The 22,489-nt window shown below is 39.5% G+C and overlaps 1 protein-coding gene and 1 long non-coding RNA gene across 3 annotated transcripts; both read right to left on the bottom strand.

Moving 5' to 3' along the window:
• Window positions 1–271: 271 nt before the first annotated feature.
• Window positions 272–2,980, bottom strand: LOC125372578. Its single transcript, XR_007218196.1, has 2 exons — window positions 1,641–2,980; window positions 272–1,301 (listed from the first exon to the last, which is right to left on the bottom strand). It is a non-coding gene; the product is annotated as an uncharacterized LOC125372578 (long non-coding RNA).
• Window positions 2,981–5,138: 2,158 nt separating this feature from the next.
• Window positions 5,139–21,464, bottom strand: LOC124110520 (neuronal acetylcholine receptor subunit alpha-10-like). 2 transcript variants are annotated; one of them, XM_048383019.1, is made up of 9 exons: window positions 21,324–21,464; window positions 19,165–19,233; window positions 19,031–19,084; window positions 15,718–15,854; window positions 15,295–15,339; window positions 14,355–14,464; window positions 10,844–11,388; window positions 7,005–7,195; window positions 5,139–6,683 (listed from the first exon to the last, which is right to left on the bottom strand). In XM_048383019.1, the coding sequence occupies exons 3-9, from the start codon at window positions 19,071–19,073 to the stop codon at window positions 6,393–6,395; spliced, it is 1,362 nt and encodes a 453-aa protein (XP_048238976.1). In that variant the 5' UTR covers window positions 19,074–19,084; window positions 19,165–19,233; window positions 21,324–21,464; the 3' UTR covers window positions 5,139–6,392. The 2 variants fall into 2 exon arrangements, with proteins under 2 accessions (XP_048238976.1, XP_048238975.1); XM_048383018.1 differs by lacking the exon at window positions 21,324–21,464 and having other exon boundaries at window positions 19,165–21,301.
• Window positions 21,465–22,489: the final 1,025 nt, after the last annotated feature.

The raw sequence follows: 22,489 nt of genomic DNA, 5'->3' as shown, positions 1-22,489 counted from the left end.
AGGGTTTTACCCCGCTTTTAGCAATATTCCAGCAATATCACAACCGGGGGACACCAGAAAAGGGCTTCACATGTTGTGCCCATGTGGGGAATCGAACTTGGTTCTTCAGTGTGACGATCGAACGCTTTCACCACAAGGCTACCCCACCACCCTTTTTTATATTAACACTTGAAAAACATATAATATGATTTACTTTCATTAATTTATTTTATTATGCATTTTAAGATCTATCATGCACAACAAACAATCTGACAAGTAAAATAAGAGATTTGAGTACCATAAATGTTTATTTGCCAGCAAGTTGTGAAAGCATATGTAACTTGTAAGGTTATTAAATTACATCAGTGATATTGAAACATGCCCACAATATTTCAAGAAGTATTCAAACCTACAGTAATAAACACATCATGTCAACATGATAGAACTATAAACTGTTTTGGTATTTATTGAATTATTAACATGTAATAAAAAGTATGCATATATCATCAATACAAGTTACTTCTTATATAAGCATCCCTCTAGATTTAATGACAAAAATATATATGTAAATGGTATGATATCTTTTTGTAATGTTATGCATAGCTTGACTAATAAAAGACACTTTTTCATTTCAGAATCTATCTACACCTCATAAACAAGAGGTTCACTTTGGGGATTTGCAGAAATAGTTGAAGAATCAGAGAAAGGTTATTCCATCTTGTGTTGTCGAGGTGAGTCATGAAAGATTTCCATCTGATGTATGTAATGTTTTTCTCTATGCTCATTAAAATAAACTTTTTTCATTGAAATCTCGTTTTATGGTCTCTGACAACAATCAGCCTTTGCTGTTTCATTTGATAAGTTTCTGTAATACAGGATGGCTGAGGCTGGATCAGGTAGTTTTGGGCAAGGGCGAAGGCCGGGGAAAAGACTGAAGAAAATATCACAAGCACTGGCTAAATGCTCAGTGGCAACTTGTTAGTGCACTGGTTGACTATTTCAAAAGTACAGCTCTCTTGTTGTCTTAAGCACTGTACCTCACAAGACACTCTAATATTTTATGACTTGTAAATCTGCATGAAAATAAACACAATTTGCACACAATGAAAATGGATGTCAACACCAGGATTTCTTGTGACACCGTTGGGGCAGGATACTCTCACCTTCCGCGAACACCTGGTATTATCACTATTTGATAGCGATTCATTAACACGTGCTCATGATTTAGTCAGAATCGTACCATCAACTGTTTTTTACAGAGATTTTATATGAATATGGAAAGGGCTTTGTCGCATTTATACTCTTCCATATCATTGTGGGACCTGAAAAATATAAAAATAATTTTAACATAGATTTGTCAAAATAATATGTACTCTGACTAAATAATTGTAAAAGAAGGTGGTAATAATCTGCAGCAGTGTCAGGCATGTCACTGTGTGCCTGAATACAAATATCATCAGTTAACTGTGTACAAATTGTATCAGATCTAAACTTTTATATGTCATTCACAGTATACGTTCATTTGTCATCCACACTACACTTTTACAACAAAAGACAACAATATAGAATAAAATAGGTACACACAATAGTTCAATACCGAAATTATTTGCATATAGTATTTACATTGTGTGATTATTCATTGTCAAAATATTATTTTGTACCTCAAACTGTGAAGCACGGTGTGCCATGCTTCTGGTGTACATTGGACAGTGACTTTACACCATGATGGACTGGGGACATGTACTATCTGGGCATCGGTGTCTGGCATGACTTGGCTCGAAACTTCATATTTGAAAGATACAACATAGAAACATTAACACTTTTGTCATCAATATCTCACTATCACAAAATATAAAATGGCAGAGATCATATACCGAACAATTGAACATGAAATTTGAATATTTTGGGTGGTAGGTGGGCGATGATTTTGGATAGTGACTGGATATTTTGTCAGCTACAAACCAGCAAAACCAGATATCTTTTTGAATAAAAAATATATAAAGCCTAAATATAAAAAATAAACATGTTGCAACAATGTATTTTTGCGGATTTTTGCTTCAACAGTCTGAATCAAAATTATTGTACATGATTATTTAAAGATTAGGTACACACAAACACACACAGAATTTCAATGAGTTTATTTAATTTATAATTTGTTTTCCTGTGTTATTATAAAAGTTTATTAATTACCGAAAGAGATGATTTGTGTTAATTCCAGACGGGAATGGCAGAAAAACTAAAACATTACGTAACACAACTTACTCCATCAACAGGAGTTTGCTGCATACTTCAACGATCAGCTGATCAGGAGTATCGACATAACCATGCAGGAAGTGAACATGTGAACGAGACAACATCGCGGATATTCATGATTATCAAGTGAAACTATGTACAAATATCACCCTACCCCTGCTAAAATACATTTCTAAAATACTACTGTGGTTAGAATAAACTAAAACAGCAAACTTACCTGATCGAGTTACTTCAACTTTACGGCGTTTGTTTACAAAACATCCTAGTCAGGGTCTTCATGAGAGTGCTGTCCCTTTAGCCCGTTTCCATATAAGGATCGTACACCATCCGCTTCCAATCAGTTTCAGCACAGGACCATATGTAACTAATAATAGTAACAAAAACGGCCTTCGGCCTCGTCTATAATTTTTTGGCGAGTTGTTTTTATTGTTATTATTAGTTACATATGGTCCTGTGGTTTCAGAACCAGCAGGTATCTAAACTCTCACGGAAGACGACAGCAACTCAGCAAGAGCCAATATGCGCAACACAAATGAACGAATAAGCGCAATTCATACAACGGACCCTTCGAACCATAATCGCGAATCTTACAGTATGTTATCAGTGCATTGTTGTCTTCTCAGTCGCGATTTTGGAAAACGAAATAATTTTAGAGTAATTGTGCTTAGCGTTGTATCTTGGACAGCTCGGCACCGAACAAAACAATAGCTAGGCTGCGCATCTGAGAAGATAGAACCACACACCTACATGCACCACGTGAGACGCGTCTATTAAAGTCTTATGACGTCATTCCTTTATCAATTGGCACCAATGACGTCATATTGCAAGGGGCATAAGCCATGGAAATAGAACTCTCTGTAAATGTGCAAAATATGAAACGATTTTACGAATAAAATATATTTGATACGTGTGATATTTTAATTGTTTTGCCTCCGAAACTACTAGGTAACTACTTTTCATGATGAAAAAGTACAAGAAAAATAGGTTTATTTTCGTGTGAACTTGCCCTTTAACGCGATGTCTTCATTAAAGCCATGCATATTTTGTAAATGTTGTATATGTCATGATCTTTAATCGAGGACATGCTGATAAAAGATATGCGCGAGAAAACACGTGATATTAGCCTTCGCCGTAATGAAAAGGCCATCAGACGTGGCGCCACCTGGCGTCTTGTTCAGTCCGAATGGTGAAATGACGAATATATTATTCAGGCTGACTTAGGTACATTTCAAGGAGGATGGATCACTTGACCTGGATTTTCATGGCACAAAGAATGGCAGTGACATGGATTACGGTGACCATGCAGCCTGCGTCGGTTGAGGCTGTGGACTCTGTCACAAGATTCACAAGATCCAAATCATCCGCAGTGGGGTCAGTGGACATCTTGTGTTAATTACTCTAAAAATATCCCTGTAAAGCGATCACATCTAGCACAATGGCTTCTGTTGTGAATGCTGCTCTATATCCGGTTGGCTTAAGACGTTCGGGATTTTGTGCCAAAATCGTTGGACCCTCTCAGTCTACAAAACGCCAGGCTCTCCCAACAGGACTTTGCAGACGACGGAGAGTGTGATCTATGAACATTAGGTTCATGAATAACCATCAATGTTGACAACAAATTTAATACCATGCATGGGACATCATTGTCTCGTGACACTTGAATGTGTTTTGTATTTACTTCATCAGATGACGTTCGTATTCTTAAGATGGTTCAAGTTAATAAAGGTCATGATGAGCTAAAGTAGGTGGTATTTCTCTCCGCTAAGGCAGTCTGTGTATTGCAGTAAATAAACTTTGGAATTGGGCATAGTAAGTTTTCGCAAAAAAAGAGTTAGAGATATCTAGAAAAAATCACTTTGAATTACATTATGTATCTCTGCAGGACGATTCCAAGCCGTATGTTAAACATAGTGAGGAACAAGAGACAAAGAACACTGTAGTTATCATTTATCTCATTTTGTACAATTCAGACTGTATCATAAGCATGCATGTGTTTATCAATCACTCTCAAATAGTGAGGATAAAAGGTGTTCGTGACAATATGAGTGTATCTTGCTGCGTTAGTAGTTTGCGACCATATGGTATCCGACTATTTTGCCTTTTGCACCTAATGGAACCTTGTGTCTGCAGATAATCGAAGGTTCTGGGTGGAAAACATTGAAAGTTGTCATTCAGTATGAACATTGTTATTTTTGTTGTGCATGGTAAAAGTACCGCCGCTTGGGGCCAGAACTGGTTCTCACGTGATGTTATATAAAATAGGCATGCTAAAACCCTTTACTGAAATAAGCGTTAGTACAATATGCGAAATTTAGACGATTTTTTGTGTGGTTTCAATGACAAACGAATTTTTAGCCAATTAAGATACAGTAATATGAGTGTTTATGTATTTAGTTTTAAAAATCAAGCTGAGTGTATTTATAACTTCGTAACACATGGAACGAGAACCATGGGACCATACAGTTTAATGCAAAAGGGAGTGTTTTCCAACATGATACAAAACAGCGTACGAATAGCTTTGCTGTAAGCTGAACTAGAATCATGGGGCTCTTTTTAATTTTAATGCAGTAAGAAACTGTTTTAAGATCCTGTAGTAACATGATCCACACTGGATGTACTGATAGTTTCCTTATAAAACTCAGTTTGAACTGTTTGACATCCGTTTTGCTTATAAAATCCCGCAAATATATAATCGCGCTAATGACGCCCATAAGTTTGGATTTATCCCTCTGTTGGTGTCTGTATTGGTCCTTCTGATGACGGTCGGAGGAGTTTACCAATGATAATAACGGGGCCCAATCGGGAATTTGGAATCTGTGGTGACAAGATCGTGGCAAGACCGTGAACAACAGCGTCTGACTGAAATCACAGTCGCTTAAATATTCCAGTCAATTTAAAAATTACTGTACAAATTGGCCATTTATTTTATGATAACGAATTCAACACATTTTGATGTTCAGTGTAATCACCCAGTGAAAATGTAAGGGTTAACAGAAGACAATATATATTTTGTTAGTTTTATTGCTTCTAATTCCAGCATACCTATTGTATTTTGCTCTTTTGGGCCCTTTTCAGCTTCTTAATAATCTTCACTTTAGTCAATCTGTCAAATAAATCAACTTGACAGTCAATTTGTAAAATAACTGAAATGTGTAGGCATTTTGTAAACCGCCTGAGTGAATCACATTTAACACATTGACTGTGACAGGTTATTAAAATATGCTTAATAATGGCATTGTTGACACTAAAATCCTACAGTGATTTGAACAAATTATTATGTCGCCGTGAGAGGAAACACACATGAAAGGTTAGCTCTTTTTGTATGGGTATTCCAGTTTACAGAAGTCAAATACTCATTTTACGCGAATATCAGAACATGGCAAAAACAATAAGGTCTATACCATGGCAAAACTATTGTGAAACACGGAAAATATATGTTCAGCCCAAAACATTAATTAAACATGTAGCAAATTGTATTCCATTTTGAACACAAAAGAGCTGAGTAGTGGCCAAATAAAGCTATAAACTGGATTCGAACCTCTTGAACAAATGTGGGGTCGTCATGAATGGGACGAACTATGAAACGATGTGACGATCTTGATGGCGGATCACAGGTAAACAGGCTGCGACATAAGCTCACTCGATGTCCAGTCAGGTGAGAAAGGATATCCAATATAACTTGTAATAATTGAATTGCATTTAATGATCTAGATAATAAATGTTCGCAACTTGAAAATAATCAGTCATAAAGTTTACGAATCAAACATTGCAAATCGAAATAACATGTAAATAGTGACCACAAAAAACAATACCCACTTTTCTAATGTACTTAGTTCCATTATGCATATTTACGTGACGATATACAAATCCTAAAGCGAATTTCTGAAGAAAATACAGCTACCCTATGGCAACCTGGTGCCCGTCGTCATGCAAGCCAAAGGGTTGCTAGGGTCATTGGTGTTGGACGCCTCTTTCAGCAACATTCCAGTAACATGGAACATCAAGTACTCCACACACACAACACAATATGGGCACTTGAAACCAAGAAAGTGATATAATCACTGGACAAAATAAGCGTCGTACCCATACGGGGAATAGAAGCCAAGTCTGCTGTCTGACAAGCGAACACTTTACCACCAGGTTCCACCCACTTCTAGAGTCTAGGAGAACATTGCAACCGTCGTGAAAACAGTGACGAAGAGAAATATGATTGTCAGAGCGCGTTCGAGGACGATGGCCAGTTGCTTCCATTCATATGTAATCTGGTCAAGGCTGTCTTGTTTAGCGACTCTCCTCTTCTGCAGCCCTATGGCCTGCTCTACTGTGTGGAGTAGCCGGTTGAGAACATCCACCACGTTAGTCGTCCCCCCAGCCTGCTGTCCCTCCGTCAGGCTCAGGGTGGGTGCTGGTATGTCTCCATGGTTGGCCTCGTCATAAGCGGCATTTCGTGCCTGTGTGTGAAGTATGGAAATAGAGAGCATGTCAGAGGGAAACCCGAGCCTTTAATAGAACGCACATGAGGACGTAGCAATAGCAATTAAAGGACATCAGTTCTAAGAATTTCTCATCAACAGTCACTATTTCCCCCCCCCCCCCCCCCATCCCCCCCATTCCACAGTATACAAGAATATTGTTATCTATATATCACATACGATGTCCAAAACATCTGCATATATAAATTGTTGAACACAAGCCTAATGATGAAATAACCGTTTTCACCCAAAGAAACTATTGCCGACAGTATCAAAGAATCAAATAAGCATCAAACATACCATTTCCTGGTCGTCAGACCCTGGCATGTCTATTTTGATGAACATGATCCTAGCAAGAAAACTAAAGCACACAGTTTTCACAAGCCTTGGCAGTTTGTGTCCTTTCAGTCCTCGGTGATGAATATTGAGAGTGAGCACGGCCAGGCCTGTACTCAGCGACACAATGAGGATACAGACAGCATAGTATCTACCTGTGGGAGAAGAACTCACATTAAGGATGTTTTATTCGAGAGCATGATATTATGCAACCAAAAAAATATAAGGAAGTGTGTGTGCGTGCGTGCGTGCGTGCGTGCGTGCGTGCGTGCGTGCGTGCGTGCGTGCGTGCGTGCGTGCGTGCGTGCGTGCGTGCGTGCGTGCGTGCGTGCGTGCGTGTGTGTGTGTGTGTGTGTGTTTTGGGGGAATTATGATTATCGAATATACAGGAATTATGATTAGAAACAATTTCGAAATCAGAGAATGCTGATAACAAATAATATCAAACACTAATGTCAAACTCACGTCTTTGAAAGGCATTTAGAAGTGATAATTGAATTTATGGATGTCAACTTCTTTATTATGAGGAACACAACGTTTCGGAGTAAATGCTTACTCCTTGATAATTGAATTTATGGATGTCAACTTCTTTATTATGAGGAACACAACGTTTCGGATACATGCATGCTCCCTTCATGATGGAGTAAGCATATACTCCAAAACATTATGTTCCTTATAATAAAGAAGTTGACATCCATAAATTATCTTTCTTGTGATTATGAAACTATTTCGACTAGCGAGGACAGGGTTTCATCTTTATGCGATGCCCAAGTGGAGCTGCAGGTTGAAAATCGAATGCAATCATCAAGCTGTCAACACGACATTAATCCTGATGATGCAAAGTACAAGCACTCACTCTTAAGTAATCCCTGTGTTCAGGTACTCCCAAACTCTGACATTCAAAACGGCTTATGTGCTTATGAAACACCTATGGTGTTGCACATAGTAATCACTCAAGCCATACGCTGGGCTATGTAAGGACAGACTATTGATTGTCACAGAAAGGTTCTGAGGACAGCTAACTGTTGTTATAAATCACCTCGGCATTTACCAAAACGATTGACGCCAATGAATAAAATTTATGTGATATTGAGGATGGATTTACAGATCCGTGACTTTGTGTACAGTCATTTGTAATTTCGGACAATGTTGTGAAATATATTTATATAACGCTGAAAGTAGATAACTTTTAAAAGGTTTATTTTATTTTGTCAATTACTCTTGATTATGAATAATTAAGATACTTATTTTCTAAATAAAATAAATAATTCGAAAGTTTATTTTGTTTTCTATTCGAGGTATATAGATTTAGATTCATTTAATTATTTCACCATCTATGTGTGAGTATATCAGTGGTTATTGCCGTATCAGCAATACAACTGTTAGCGCCTCTGATGTATGTATAGATACAGTTGTCCTCAAGCCAGATAAAAGTAATGAAATATATTGAGAAGAAAATGTCAAGAGTAATGTTCTTTTCACATTATATCGACGCATGTGTATCGACAGTTAAACAAATAAAAGATCCGTCTGTCAAATCCAGATGCATCTGAGACTATATGCGGGGTTCTAAGGTGTCATCTCCATCACCCACTGTCAAACTTTCAAAGGACTTTAATGTATCCTGCCCATGACATCCTACATCCATTCGTCTCTTAAGTGAATGAGTTCGTCAGTTGGAATTGGGGGGAAAGCAAAGAGTGATGGAAGTCTAAGAGATTTACCGCTTTGGTGTAATCCACAAGCACGGGTATGGTGGTGACAAACCAAGAAACAAACTAATCTGGGATTCAAACCTATTATCATAGGTTTCTGGCATAAGTTAGGGATTCAACTCTGCACAGCGAATTGCAAAACTTAGACTACTGGGTCACCCTTGCCCTCGTTAAAAGTAACATTTTAAGTATGTGACCTTAACAATACAGTAAATATTGATTTAATTTGGTTAAACACCTTCATAAGTCAAGGCATCAACATCTACTTTATTCGCTATTTATAACAATCTCGTGCATATTTTCCAGGGAATCCAGGCATGGCGATTTTGGTGAATTAGAGAAAGCTAAACGGACAAGGGGGTGCAATAATGTCACGTTGGAATCGTTATCTTTTCATAAGATAGCGACAAAGCTGTCTTTTGTTCGTGATAATGCCAAGCATGTTTCGTATTCAGAAACACACGTGTGGTATTGCGTTGATAATACTTTTAGGATGGGATTGCGTCCCGAGACTTGGTATTTTATTCAGTTACATTTGCAAAACCAACTTGTAATTTTACTTAAACATAAACTTAAACTTAAACTAGGAGCCTAAATCTATGTTATGTTATGTTAAAAAAACATCGTGCAATAATTTATTTGCTTCAAATCTTTATATTTTTCAAACATAGAGAACATGGTTTTTTCTCCATGATGGCATAAGACGATTCACGCATTTATTTTTAGTCCAAGTGCGGGAATGTGATACGAGGGGTGACTGTTTCGCGAATAGAGAAACCTAAAAACGATTTATGTTTCAAACGACCTCCCTTCCATTGATAATTGATAAACACCTGCAAACGATGTTGGACGGATGCATCACACTTTCGTAAAAGTTCTTCTTTTGGCTGTCCATGGCAATAACTAATTTGTGAATTGGTGCATTGTCCTGGTGCAAGAGCACACCACGTTTTGTCAGCTTCCCACGTGTCTTAGTTTTAATTTCATCCCGTAAACGCCAGACAAAATATGATCAGATAAGGTCTACCATTTTGACAACCTCGTCATCGCAGAACATGGCGGCCATAACCTTTCCAACTAATGGGACATAGTCACAAATCATTTGAAAAACCTTTCTGTGTCTTAAGGCTTTAACTCTGCTGCCCTCCATTTTACGGTGGAATAGAACGGGACAACTCTCCCTTGTGTAGAACTCATATCTCTATCGATGACTTTTGATGCTACGGCTTCTTACAGAATCTTGCATATTTTACTGACTCATAACAGCGAAACGATTTGCTCAGTTAACTCAAGTTTGTGTGGATATTCCCCTACAACTTCATGCAGTGTCCACAACACATTTACATATTTGTCCTATTACGCAATTCCTTCTATTTGAGGTTCAGAATTTGTCAACCCTCGTTTTCCTCACAGATACCAGATGCCTCAGATCAGCCGAAACACTGTCAGGACCACTGAAAAGGAAGCCTAAACAAACGCTAAAATTAACAGTTTCTTTACCACCTTCCCACGAAAGAGAAACAATGCTATTTCAGCGAAAATACCTACTTTTTGATGGAGCAGCACGGTTAAAACTGCAAGATTACACCTGACTTTGTGTATTGTGATTATTACGAATACGTGTTCAAATGATACATACATGTAGCTAACTCATAGGTTAAAAAGCCTTATTTTGTTTGTTTTTGTCACTGACAATGTAAACATGATTGACAATCATGACACTATTTTGTGCTTTAAAAGTTTCCTTTGTAAAAACAAGTTCTGAATATTAAACCTTCTATTTGTTTTAGATAAGACTACATCTGCGTAAATAAGGAGAGTAATTTATTTACCATTTGACCTCTTATGAGCGTTCACATCTGGCGCCCTTTACAAAGTAGTTCCATTTTTTTTCAAGATTTTTGTCAATCATATTTGCAACCATGTTCTTGGACAGTTTCGGTGTTGCGATTAAATCCAAGCCAACTACCCGAATATCCAATGCCAAGTCCCTGAAGCTGTTACGCCATAAAATAACTGAAGTACTGCAGAGTTAAACTCAACTTACTCACTCACTCTTTTAAAAACATTAAGGAAGTAAAAACATACCAATAAGAGGAATCGCTAAAGACGTCGGTGGCAATAATGTCGAGATAAAAAGCAACAATGCTATCATTGCCAGGAGAGACGTGATTCCTATGGATATTTTCACTCCAGATTCATTCGGCACCAGAAGTCCCAGCAGAGCAACCAACGTGATGACTAGACAGGGCATCATCAGATTAACCAGGAAGAACAATGGCCTCCGTCTCAAGACCACTCGGTACGTCAATGTGAAGTAGGGCTCGGGGCAACATGAGTAATATATGACCTCACGACTTTTCTTGAAGGAGACCATGTCCCATTCCGCATTGCCAATGTATTGATATAAACCTACGTCTCCACTTTCACCATTTGTGAGATTTAGTTGATCACCATTGGATGTCCACGACAGGAACCACATCTCACAGTGTTGTTGATCCATGGGGAAGTAGGCAACGTAAATTCTACACATCGTTTTTAAGATGACCTGATAAATCAGTAATACTTCTCCACTTGACTGTACTATTGCGTTGTTGTGCTCGCTGGGCGACATTTGGTTGTTTACTTCCACTCTGCACGATAAATGAATAAAACATGTCAAAACAATTTCAATCTGTCACTGTAACTAGTTTAAGGGGCTTTGAACAATTTCTCAACATTGGGCAGTAATGAAAGTATGTGTTTAGGTATTCCACAACATATTATTTCAAATTAGAATCATTGTCTTTCCAAAATGATTCAGCATCTGACATTTCACATGCACAAGAAAAAGGAACGCACACGCACATGCATATTTACACGAACATTCACAAGACACACATACATACATATGAGTGACAAAAAAGATAAGCACCGCCTACTGTATTATATATCAACACAAAATTGCAATTTCTACATTTCCCAGACAAAACATATTTGTGACTTATTCATATTGACATACAGTGATCGAGTGATTCATATTTCGGAAGATAAACGTGCCTTTTCAATGCAGAGTTTTGTAATCCGAAGATTGAGAACCAGCCACAGAACGTATGCCGTCGGATCTCGATCGGAGGTGGTTATTTGAAACCGGTGAATGATCAAGCACACAGTAGTTTCCAACCTAATGGTAGCTTTTGCAGCTGTATTATGACAAGTAATTGATTCCTCTCCACCTTTGCATCCTGTCATATAACGAACCCAGTATGGGCCCCCGCGTGGAGAAACACGCCATGTTCTTGCACCAACCTTCAGCAGGAATCAGTGGTGTTATGCTATCCATGAACCATGTAAGATTAGTGTCATGAATATTAAGATATTTCCAAGAGACACATGGTTCTTCAGGATATATGATGAAAGAAATGAAGCATGAATGGTGCTTTACATTTTTCCAGGAGCATGTATCTTCCTATTATGAAAGTACTGCACTCCTTATCGATTATTGAGATTATTGCTAAATGTATAAGATAACAGAAATAGTAAAATTAGTAATAACTTACAGGTTGTTATCATGATGTATAAGCATATTCCGTTTACTATCATGTGGCCAGAAGGTTATTAAACAGCGATTTTACTATGCTGCCTGGTAGACTGCATGATACTGCTGTAGGGAGAAGGTAATATATTTCAGTTTTGGCACCAAGACTGATAGTATTGTTCATTCCGCTTTAGGCAGTGTCACGTTTACCGTTTTGCGGAAAGAAGGAGAAACTGAAGCTGCTGACAAAATATCTTTTAATATATTTTATAGTCTATCAAACTCAAGGTAAAACATATAAGTTCTTCATATATAATAAGTGCCGCGAAAATGTATGCATCATTGTTATACCATTTTAAAAAAAACTTTACCCTGGGTAATCTCACGTCGCTTATTTTGAACCAGTTTTAGCGCTGTTAACTCTAATTAATGTTCCAACATATTTGCAAAATACGGCATTGCTAAATGGAATGATGGGGTTTCATCTCACACCAAATAATAATTTTGTTACCAGTGTTTAAGCTAACTATCATTGTTGATCTGTGACAGAACTCATGTTGAAGGAAGGTACCGATTGATTGTGGTTCAGTTACTGACATAATTCGGGCCGAACACAGCTTCCTAGAACATTGATGATCTGGAGGGCCCGTTGATTTGTGACACCCGGTGTCATCGCTATTTGGTTGTGATTCATACACACATACGACCATACAATCGACTCTGCTTTTGCCAGAGATTTCTTATGAATACGGTAAGGGTCCTGACATCCCGAACGGGACTCAACCCCAAAAGTACGAGAATCTGTACTTTACTAAGAGAATGTTATTCCAAATATAACATTTGTTACATTTGGTCATTTTCTTAACGACATTGAGTATTCATAACTTTCGACCATGGGAGCGGTGGCAATTTACACTTGCCAGAGGGGTACACAACGTTCGTGATCTAGACTACTAGTTGTCGGATTTGCATTTGTGTGGAAGCCTTGTTGGCTGAGTGGGCTAAATCGCTGGCTTTGTGTGCTGGCGATTAGGTGCCTCACTCTGGCAGTGTGAGTTCTGGGACGGGAGAATCCGTACTTTACTAAGAAAGAGTCATCCCAAATATAACATTTGTTAAATATGGAAATGTTTGTGAATTTTTTCAGTTTTCGTCACAACACATTTTGATACTTATGAGTCAGAGTGTTAGGTATACACTGGTTTTGTAACGTTGCTGATGATAGTTTGTCATGACAGACAAAACTATGAGCTTTATACCAAGTACGCAATGGGAGGTTGGCTACATTTGCCAGTGTAAAACAAGCTTTGTTTACTTTATTTACCTGCCAATTCCTTTTTGCTGTATCGTGTAAACAAACATACACAACACACATACACAACTAGAAACAATTATTGTTCACCTGTTGTCATTTGTTATGTACTTGTTTTCAGCAACCCTCAAAAGCACAGAAACAAAACTGTATTAAAGTGCCATGCAAGTTTCTACAAGTATTGTATTGTTTGTTGTTTAACGCTGCACTCAGCAATATTCCAGCTATATGACGGCGGTCAGTAAATAACCGAATCTGGATCAGACAATCCAGTGACTGATATCATGAGCATCGATCCACGCAATTGGGAAACAATGACATGCAGCAACCAAGTCGGCGAGCCTGACCACCCGATCCCGTTAGCCGTCTCTTAAACAAGCATAGACGCCTTTTACGGCAAACATGGGTTGCTGAAGACCTGTTCTAGCCTGGATTGCAACTTACTACAGGTTTATTGAATATACTAAGAATACTAGTAAAGATCAATTATTATATCATTATAACCAGCAGTTCTTTGAAAGATCCATGGTTATCTCTACTAACTGAGTAGTAAATTGTACCAGGGAATCTACCAGTCTAATCAGTAAACAAAATAATATGTGGTTACTAAAGTCTACCAACACGTTGGTGTCTGAGTTGACAGTGCAATTCACTAACCAATTTAAGAAACTTTTTCTGTCAGTGTTAGTATATACAAATACAAACAACATTAACTATTTCTGATATATTGTCATCAATATGAATGCTCTTTCTAACAAAGGGGTACTTACGAGTTTTGTATTCGAATGTCAGGCGTCCATATGGCATCGGATGGGATCCGTAGGTCGGTCACGTTATCATGTTCTTCCTGTTGCCATGCCAATGATGCATCCCTCCATTTCTGGAAAAAAGATGCATGATCCACTATCCTGAAACTTGTGATATATTTTAGAGAGTATTATGGAAGTCTGTCTGTTTTTTACTATAACCCCAAAATCTAAATAAAACGTCTTGCTCAATAGATAGTCTGGATTTGAGATAACTTTGGTACAATTACACCCATACTGATCATTAAAAACACCACACTCTCATTATCACAGATCGTGTATAAACCTGCTCAGTACCAATGGTCTAACGTAGCCAGGATCATCGACAACACTTCACAGTTTGAAAACACCACAATACACTCGGCCGCTAGTGACGTGTGTCTATTGTTACTAATGACATGAGGTCGTGTATAAATTTCCGTGCATGAATTTTAGGCAAAATCAACTACTGCCTGATATGGAACACTGCAGAGAAGATCGATGGAGAGCACATGTCGCACTACGATATCACCGTTTGTGCGACTTGAACTCTCATAAGTCGGACAGGGCACTCACTAGTTTCTTTCACGCTGGAGCAAGCCCGTGGCATGATTTGTTTGGCATAAAACAATGGGACTACACCCAAAGCGCCCAATTAAGCGTGTATTAACGGCTGATGGGAGAACACGTGAAGTAATGATGATATTCAAGGATCCAATGATTTCTGGTTCGAATCCTGGACTGATTATGAACCTTGATTTGTCAGCCCATGCTCGAGTGTTTCAGGAAAACGGTTGAAGGTGGTATACTTGAATCACTACCTGTATCATTTTTTCGACTTCTTCTCACATAAAGCTGACACGTTGTGATATAACTGGAATATTGATCAAAACAGCGTAAAACTCATTCACTCTCTCATATTTACCAAAGTTATCCAGCAATTTGTCGTCATCACTTGCTTTCTCTCGTCCTGCAATAAGTGAAAAGGAAATATGATGATGTCGTTACTCCGCAGACTAACGTATATGAAGAAAGTACTTTGCTTTTCATTTTATTCGAAACAAACAATTTTTGCAATATAACGGCAAATACACTTTGTTCCAGATCCAATCATGACGCTATATAGAACACTAAACACAGCTCCCCCACTAACTCAGTAACAATGCCCCTGGCAGCCTAAGAAACCTAGGATATGGTAACATCGTACTGAGAAAGTCAATTCGAATGTTGGAAGAGTAAGGTGCTTCTCATAGCATACCGACACCATTGCAACATACAACCTAAGTGTATCACAATTGAGTTTTAACTACTGGGACAATACTGCAATATGAATATTAAGTGCACTTACGATGTCGGACACCTCGACCAGGGTAACGTCCATCAACACGTTCAGTGTCTCGTTAGGCCCGAAAGGTTCAACACGTTTGTCGTAGTTGCGAAACAAATCCGTGACCAGGCTGTGTTTGGGATTACAGGCTGCAGAGTCTGACAACAGAACAATATCAGGGATATACGGGAGATGGGAAACAACAGAACAATATCAGGGATACACGGGAGATGGGAAACAACAGAACAATATCAGGGATACAAGGGAGATGGGAAACAACAGAAAAATATCAGGGATACACGAGAAATGGGAAACAACAGAAAAATATCAGGGATACACGGGAAATGGGAAACAACAGAAAAATATCAGGGGTACACGGGGGATGGGAAACAACAGAACAATGTCAGGGATACACGGGAGATGGGAAACAACAGAAAACAATATCAGGGGTACACGGGAGATGGGAAAGAACAGAGAACAATATTAGGGGTACACAGGAGATGGGAAAGAACAGAACAATATCAGGGATACACGGGAGATGGGAAACAACAGAACAATATCAGGGGTACACGGGAGATGGGAAACAACAGAACAATATCAGGGATACACGGGAGATGGGAAACAACAGAACAATATCAGGGATACACGGGAGATGGGAAACAACAGAACAATATCAGGGATATACGGGAGATGGGAAACAACAGAACAATATCAGGGATACACGGGAGATGGGAAACAACAGAACAATATCAGGGATACAAGGGAGATGGGAAACAACAGAAAAATATCAGGGATACACGAGAAATGGGAAACAAGAGAAAAATATCAGGGATACACGGGAAATGGGAAACAACAGAAAAATATCAGGGGTACACGGGGGATGGGAAACAACAGAACAATGTCAGGGATACACGGGAGATGGGAAACAACAGAGAACAATATCAGGGGTACACGGGAGATGGGAAAGAACAGAGAACAATATTAGGGGTACACAGGAGATGTGAAACAACAGAACAATATCAGGGATACACGGGAGATGGGAAACAACAGAACAATATCAGGGGTACACGGGAGATGGGAAACAACAGAACAATATCAGGGATACACAGGAGATGGGAAACAACAGAACAATATCAGGGATACACGGGAGATGGGAAACAAAAGAACATTATCCGGGGTACACGGGAGATGGGAAACAACAGAACGATATCTGGGATACAGGAGAAATGGGAAATAACAGTAAAATATCAGGGTTACACGGTAGATGGGAAACAAAAGAACAGTATCAGGGATACACTGCAAATGTGAAACAACAAAATAATATCGGGGTAAACGGGAAATAGGAAACAACAGAAAATAACAGGGATACACGGGAGATGGGAAACAACCGAACAATATCAGGGATACACGGGAAATGTGAAACAACAGAACAATATCAGGGATACACGGGAGATGTGAAACAACAGAACAATATCAGGGATGAACGAGAGATGTGAAACACAGAACAATATCAGGGGTACACGGGAGATGGGAAACAACAGAACAATATCAGGGATACACGAGAAATGGTAAACAATAGTAAAATATCAGGGATACATGGGAAATGGAAAACAAAAGAACAATATCAGGGGTACACGGGAAATGGGAAACAACAGAACAATATCAGGGATAACGGGAGATGGGAAACAACAGAACAATATCAGGGATATACGGGAGATGGGAAACAACAGAACAATATCAGGGATACCCGGGAGATGGGAAACAACAGAACAATATCAGGGATACAAGGGAGATGGGAAACAACAGAAAAATATCAGGGATACACGGGAAATGGGAAACAACAGAAAAATATCAGGGATACACGGGAAATGGGAAACAACAGAAAAATATCAGGGGTACACGGGGGATGGGAAACAACAGAACAATGTCAGGGATACACGGGAGATGGGAAACAACAGAGAACAATATCAGGGGTACATGGGAGATGGGAAAGAACAGAGAACAATATTAGGGGTACACAGGAGATGGGAAACAACAGAACAATATCAGGGATACACAGGAGATGGGAAACAACAGAACAATATCAGGGGTACACGGGAGATGGGAAACAACAGAACAATATCAGGGATACACGGGAGATGGGAAACAACAGAACAATATCAGGGATACACGGGAGATGGGAAACAAAAGAACATTATCCGGGGTACACGGAGATGGGAAACAACAGAACAATATCTGGGATACAGGAGAAATGGGAAATAACAGTAAAATATCAGGGTTACACGGTAGATGGGAAACAAAAGAACAATATCAGGGATACACTGCAAATGTGAAACAACAAAATAATATCGGGGTAAACGGGACATAGGAAACAACAGAAAATAACAGGGATACACGGGAGATGGGAAACAACAGAACAATATCAGGGATACACGGGAAATGTGAAACAACAGAACAATATCAGGGATACACGGGAGATGTGAAACAACAGAACAATATCAGTGATGAACGAGAGATGTGAAACACAGAACAATATCAGGGGTACACGGGAGATGGGAAACAACAGAACAATATCAGGGATACACGAGAAATGGTAAACAACAGTACAATATCAGGGATACATGGGAAATGGAAAACAAAAGAACAATATCAGGGGTACACGGGAAATGGGAAACAACAGAACTATATCAGGGATAACGGGAGATGGGAAACAACAGAACAATATCAGGGATACACGGGGGATGGGAAACAACAGAGAACAATATCAGGGGTACAGGGAAGATGGGAAACAACAGAACGATATCAGGGATGCACGGGAGATGGGAAACAACAGAAACATATCAGGGATAAACGGGAGATGGGAAACAACAGAACAATATCAGGGATACGCGGGAGATGGGAAACAACAGAACAATATCAGCGGTACATGGGAGATTGGAAACAACAAAACAATATTAGGGGTACACGGGAGATGGGAAACAACAGAACAATATCAGGGATAAATGGGATATGGGAAACAACAGAACAATATCAGGGACCACCTTAACTGTGAAACAAGGACATGACACGCTCCCTTCATCATTCTGAGGCAATTGCTCGCTCGGTCTGATGACCCATGAGTTGCGCCCCTTGACCGTGAGAGGATCCGTAGATCGTAGGTCAGAATCGAGATTCCCCCTGATTATGCTTCTTGGTCTCTTTGCATTATTTCGCACTGTTTGCATCCACCGAATCGGGGAACGTCTTAGACCAAATTGATACACCCTGACATAACTTAAATACTGTTCAATGCGGCGTTACATTCAATTCGCACACTCTGAAAGATTGTCCTTACCTAACATCCCTGCCACCAAGAGAAGCACCGTCTTCACATCCATCTCCAAGAACTCTACAACACAGACAAAAGCTGGTTAGTGAAACTGTGTGACAAATAAAACATGTTTTATATTTACTGCACGTATTACTTACCTAGTGTTTCCTCTGCAGCATAAACGCCAGCTTCCAGCACAGACGGAGGCAGCTGCTGTTTGATTCACTCTGCGGCAGGGATGCGCCACGATGGGAAAGAGATAACAACCCAGAATTATTCACCACCGGTCATTGAAAAACACACACGATACATAACGTTGCAGGCTTGGTACTTTGTAATGTGGTTGTAATTGTGAAGAGAAATAGCAAACGTGAATACATTGGAGTCGTCACGTTACTTACTCGCACAAATTACTGGGATATAATCCATTAATTAATAACTGCATAAGCACCTTGATGATATTTGCTACATTGCTTTACACAATTATCCCGCTGTCAAATAGCTGGAATATTTATTGCTAAGTGCGGCGTTTAACAACTAACAAGCAAACAAACAAACAAACAAAGTGATCAATCACCTGACTGTGCACACAACACATGCCAAGGCAACAGTGTTGCTTCCTGCAGCTTTAATGATATTGGGGTCAAAATGAAAGACAAATTTCACATATTCACGTCCCTTTCAAACTGCTGAATAAACAGACATTTCAACATAACTCGCGTGAGAAAGATACCAATCGCTAGGTAGAATTTCAATTTGTTGGAACTCGGTTCTTTTAAAGCTATCATTTTTTTATTGATGCCTATTTTCAGCCGTATTATGTTTGATACGAGAACAGTTGAAATCACAATAGAAAGGCGAGGACAGGAGGCTCGTGGGGTGGGCGTTGAAGCTCCGGGCGTGAGTCGACCTGTGTGCAAGCCTTGGTGGCAGCAGAGATGTTGTATCAACTCTGTATCTAAATATAAACTTTCCACTGGTGTGAGCCGTGGCTGAAAAAGTGCAGGGGGTAAATAAGTCTTGCTCCAAGGCTGTACTGAAAGATAAGTGCATGGATGTGTAGTAATTCTATCCTCCTAATAGGCAAGGCTAGATATGTGGAGGACTACAGTTTCTATTAGGGACAACTAGAAATTTAACTGCAAGTCTAGGGGTCAATAAAACATATGCTTGTTGGAGAGCGATAACGTGTGGTCAGGAGACTTAGTTTAAAGGAATCCCCTCAGGATCTGTTCGTATAACCGAGGTTCATTAGCGTCATCACGCAGGCCCTCTTCCACATAGCACGTCTTTGGGCCTTGAACTATTTGCAGTTTGCAGTTTCGTTTTGAGACAAGGCAATATTTTATTGTACCTATGGGAATTCATACGACTCGTGCTAAGAAGCTGTTTGATCAAGTTTACAACGTCCAAGGGCACAGTCAAGCTTCATAAAAGGTGTATAGTAGACATGTTTGACGCATCAGTAGCAAGAATGATGTCCGATGCAATTCCCTGTTGTACCATGTGTTCCCGTTTGTGACTTGTGCCGCCGATGAGGCAGAATACGCTTGCCTTTTCTTAAACATTTGTATCATCACTTTCTGATAGTGATTCATAAACTCGTGTTCATGATGTGGTCGGAATCTTACAATCAACTCATTTCTTATGAATTTGGCAAGGGTTTCATCGCCTTAATTGTACAGAAAAGGAGTTCCATGCATATGTCAAAACAAACATATAAAATAACGACAACAACATAAACACTGTTTATACGCCCACCAGAGGAGAATAAATACCAACAAGGCGTCAAACAAAACAAAAAAACGTTTGTGCAGTGACTACAAGTGCAGGAAAAAAGTGGTTAACGTCTGAAACCTGCATCATTTGGGGCTTTCCTCCCACATTAAGCTGACACGTCGTCACATAACTGGAATACTGTTAAAAGCGGCGTTAAACCCAAATCACTCACTCTAAATAGAACGTTGTGGGAAAATTGCGGTCGCGCAGCACAGGGTCTGACTATAAAAATGCGAAATCCTAAACACAAACAGATACATAGTCATCTGGCAATGCAATGCGGCACTGAACTGAACAAGAGCCTGTGCCATGCTATTAAAGACAAAATCGCGACGAAACTTGGCCCTTCAACACTTTACATGATCCCGATCGTCAACATTTTGCTCGCGCAGGAGGCAAAGGCGACTCACACAGTATATATACGTACAACAAAGTGTTTTTTTTGTCAAATATATTCCACACAGAAATATTTTGTCAAAGTCTAAAAGCGGGGATGTATTTTAAGTGTGAGAAAAGGGGAATAAATTAGAGAACATACCTGCTGACTGCTCGTGAATAAGAGTCACTTCACCACAACCGGGCTGTTCCTGTTCACAAACCGACAGTTCCTCGTATGTTCTCCGTTACGTAACATTACACTGGCAGCTCTGCACACAGACATTATACATTTGAATGTCACTGGTGGAATCACTATATCGCTGATGAGAGCTATCCAGACCATTCCATTAGTGGACAATTAGTATTGTCATGATATCATTCATGCCTACATCACCCCACAATGGAATCCCAGAAGACACTTCTTGCTTGTTTTATAGTGGGCGAGTGAGTGAGTTTGGTTTTACGCCGCTTTAAGCAATATTCCAGCAATATCATGACGGGAGACACCAGAAATGGCTTCACACATTGTACCCATGTCTGAAATCGAACCCTGGTCTTCGGCGTGACGAGCGAACGCGTTAACCAGTAGGCTACCCGGAATATGCTGTAAAACTAATACATTGCAACATTGCTTGTTGACGTGATAAGCGTGAGTTGGGTGTAACGCTACTTCGAGGAGTACTCCAGTTATCTCCATCATCCCGAGGCAAGGGCGTTAACTTACTATAAAAGTTCAGTTTCCCCACTTGCCGAACTAGGCTGGTATTATGGAGACACATTTTGGCTGGACTAACGAGTCTATGCATTTGTAAGCAGATAATTTCCAAATCTTTTCATGTTTTTAATCAAGGTGCTCACGTGATTTGATGCATTTAGCGATGTATGACCCATTTTTAGACAATATAGATCTTGATTATAGATCAGGTCGTCCTGACTGGGCGCCACTATTTTGTTTGAAGTGATACGAGAGGTGGAATCTGATTGGTCCATAGGAGAGGCTTAAAATGGACGTAACTGGTAATAGCCACTGGTGGCGCTACGATCGAGCCCAGTCATTCCACCCTTGTTCGGCAAGTTCGAAGTGGTCAACGTCAGAGACCTGCATCACTTCGGGCTTTCCTCCCACATTAAGCTGACACGCCGCGATATAACTGGAATACTGTTAAAAGCGGCGTTAAACCCAACTCACTCACTCACTCACAACTGACATACTTAACTACCGGGCAAAAGAAAGTTTTCACTTTAAAAATAGTTGTATAAAAAGCAAAAAAGCTGGTAAAGGTTTGAACCCCCTCTGAAAACATTCGCCCAAATGCAATATGACCA

This window comes from Haliotis rufescens, unplaced genomic scaffold (genome assembly GCF_023055435.1).
Source record: "Haliotis rufescens isolate VD_foot unplaced genomic scaffold, xgHalRufe1.0.p SCAF_43, whole genome shotgun sequence".
In the NCBI taxonomy this organism is placed as follows: Eukaryota; Metazoa; Mollusca; class Gastropoda; order Lepetellida; family Haliotidae; genus Haliotis; species Haliotis rufescens.
This window is presented reverse-complemented; position numbering and strand designations above follow the sequence as displayed.

Coding starts and splice junctions, on each gene's coding strand:
- LOC124110520 (XM_048383019.1), bottom strand. CDS start 19,073: ATGGATGTGAAGACGGTGCTTCTCTTGGTGGCAGGGATGTTAG. Junction 14,465..15,294: donor CAAATTGCTGGATAACTTTG/GTAAATATGAGA, acceptor TCTTTTTTCCAG/AAATGGAGGGATGCATCATT. Junction 11,389..14,354: donor GACATTCGAATACAAAACTC/GTAAGTACCCCT, acceptor TTTATCGTGCAG/AGTGGAAGTAAACAACCAAA.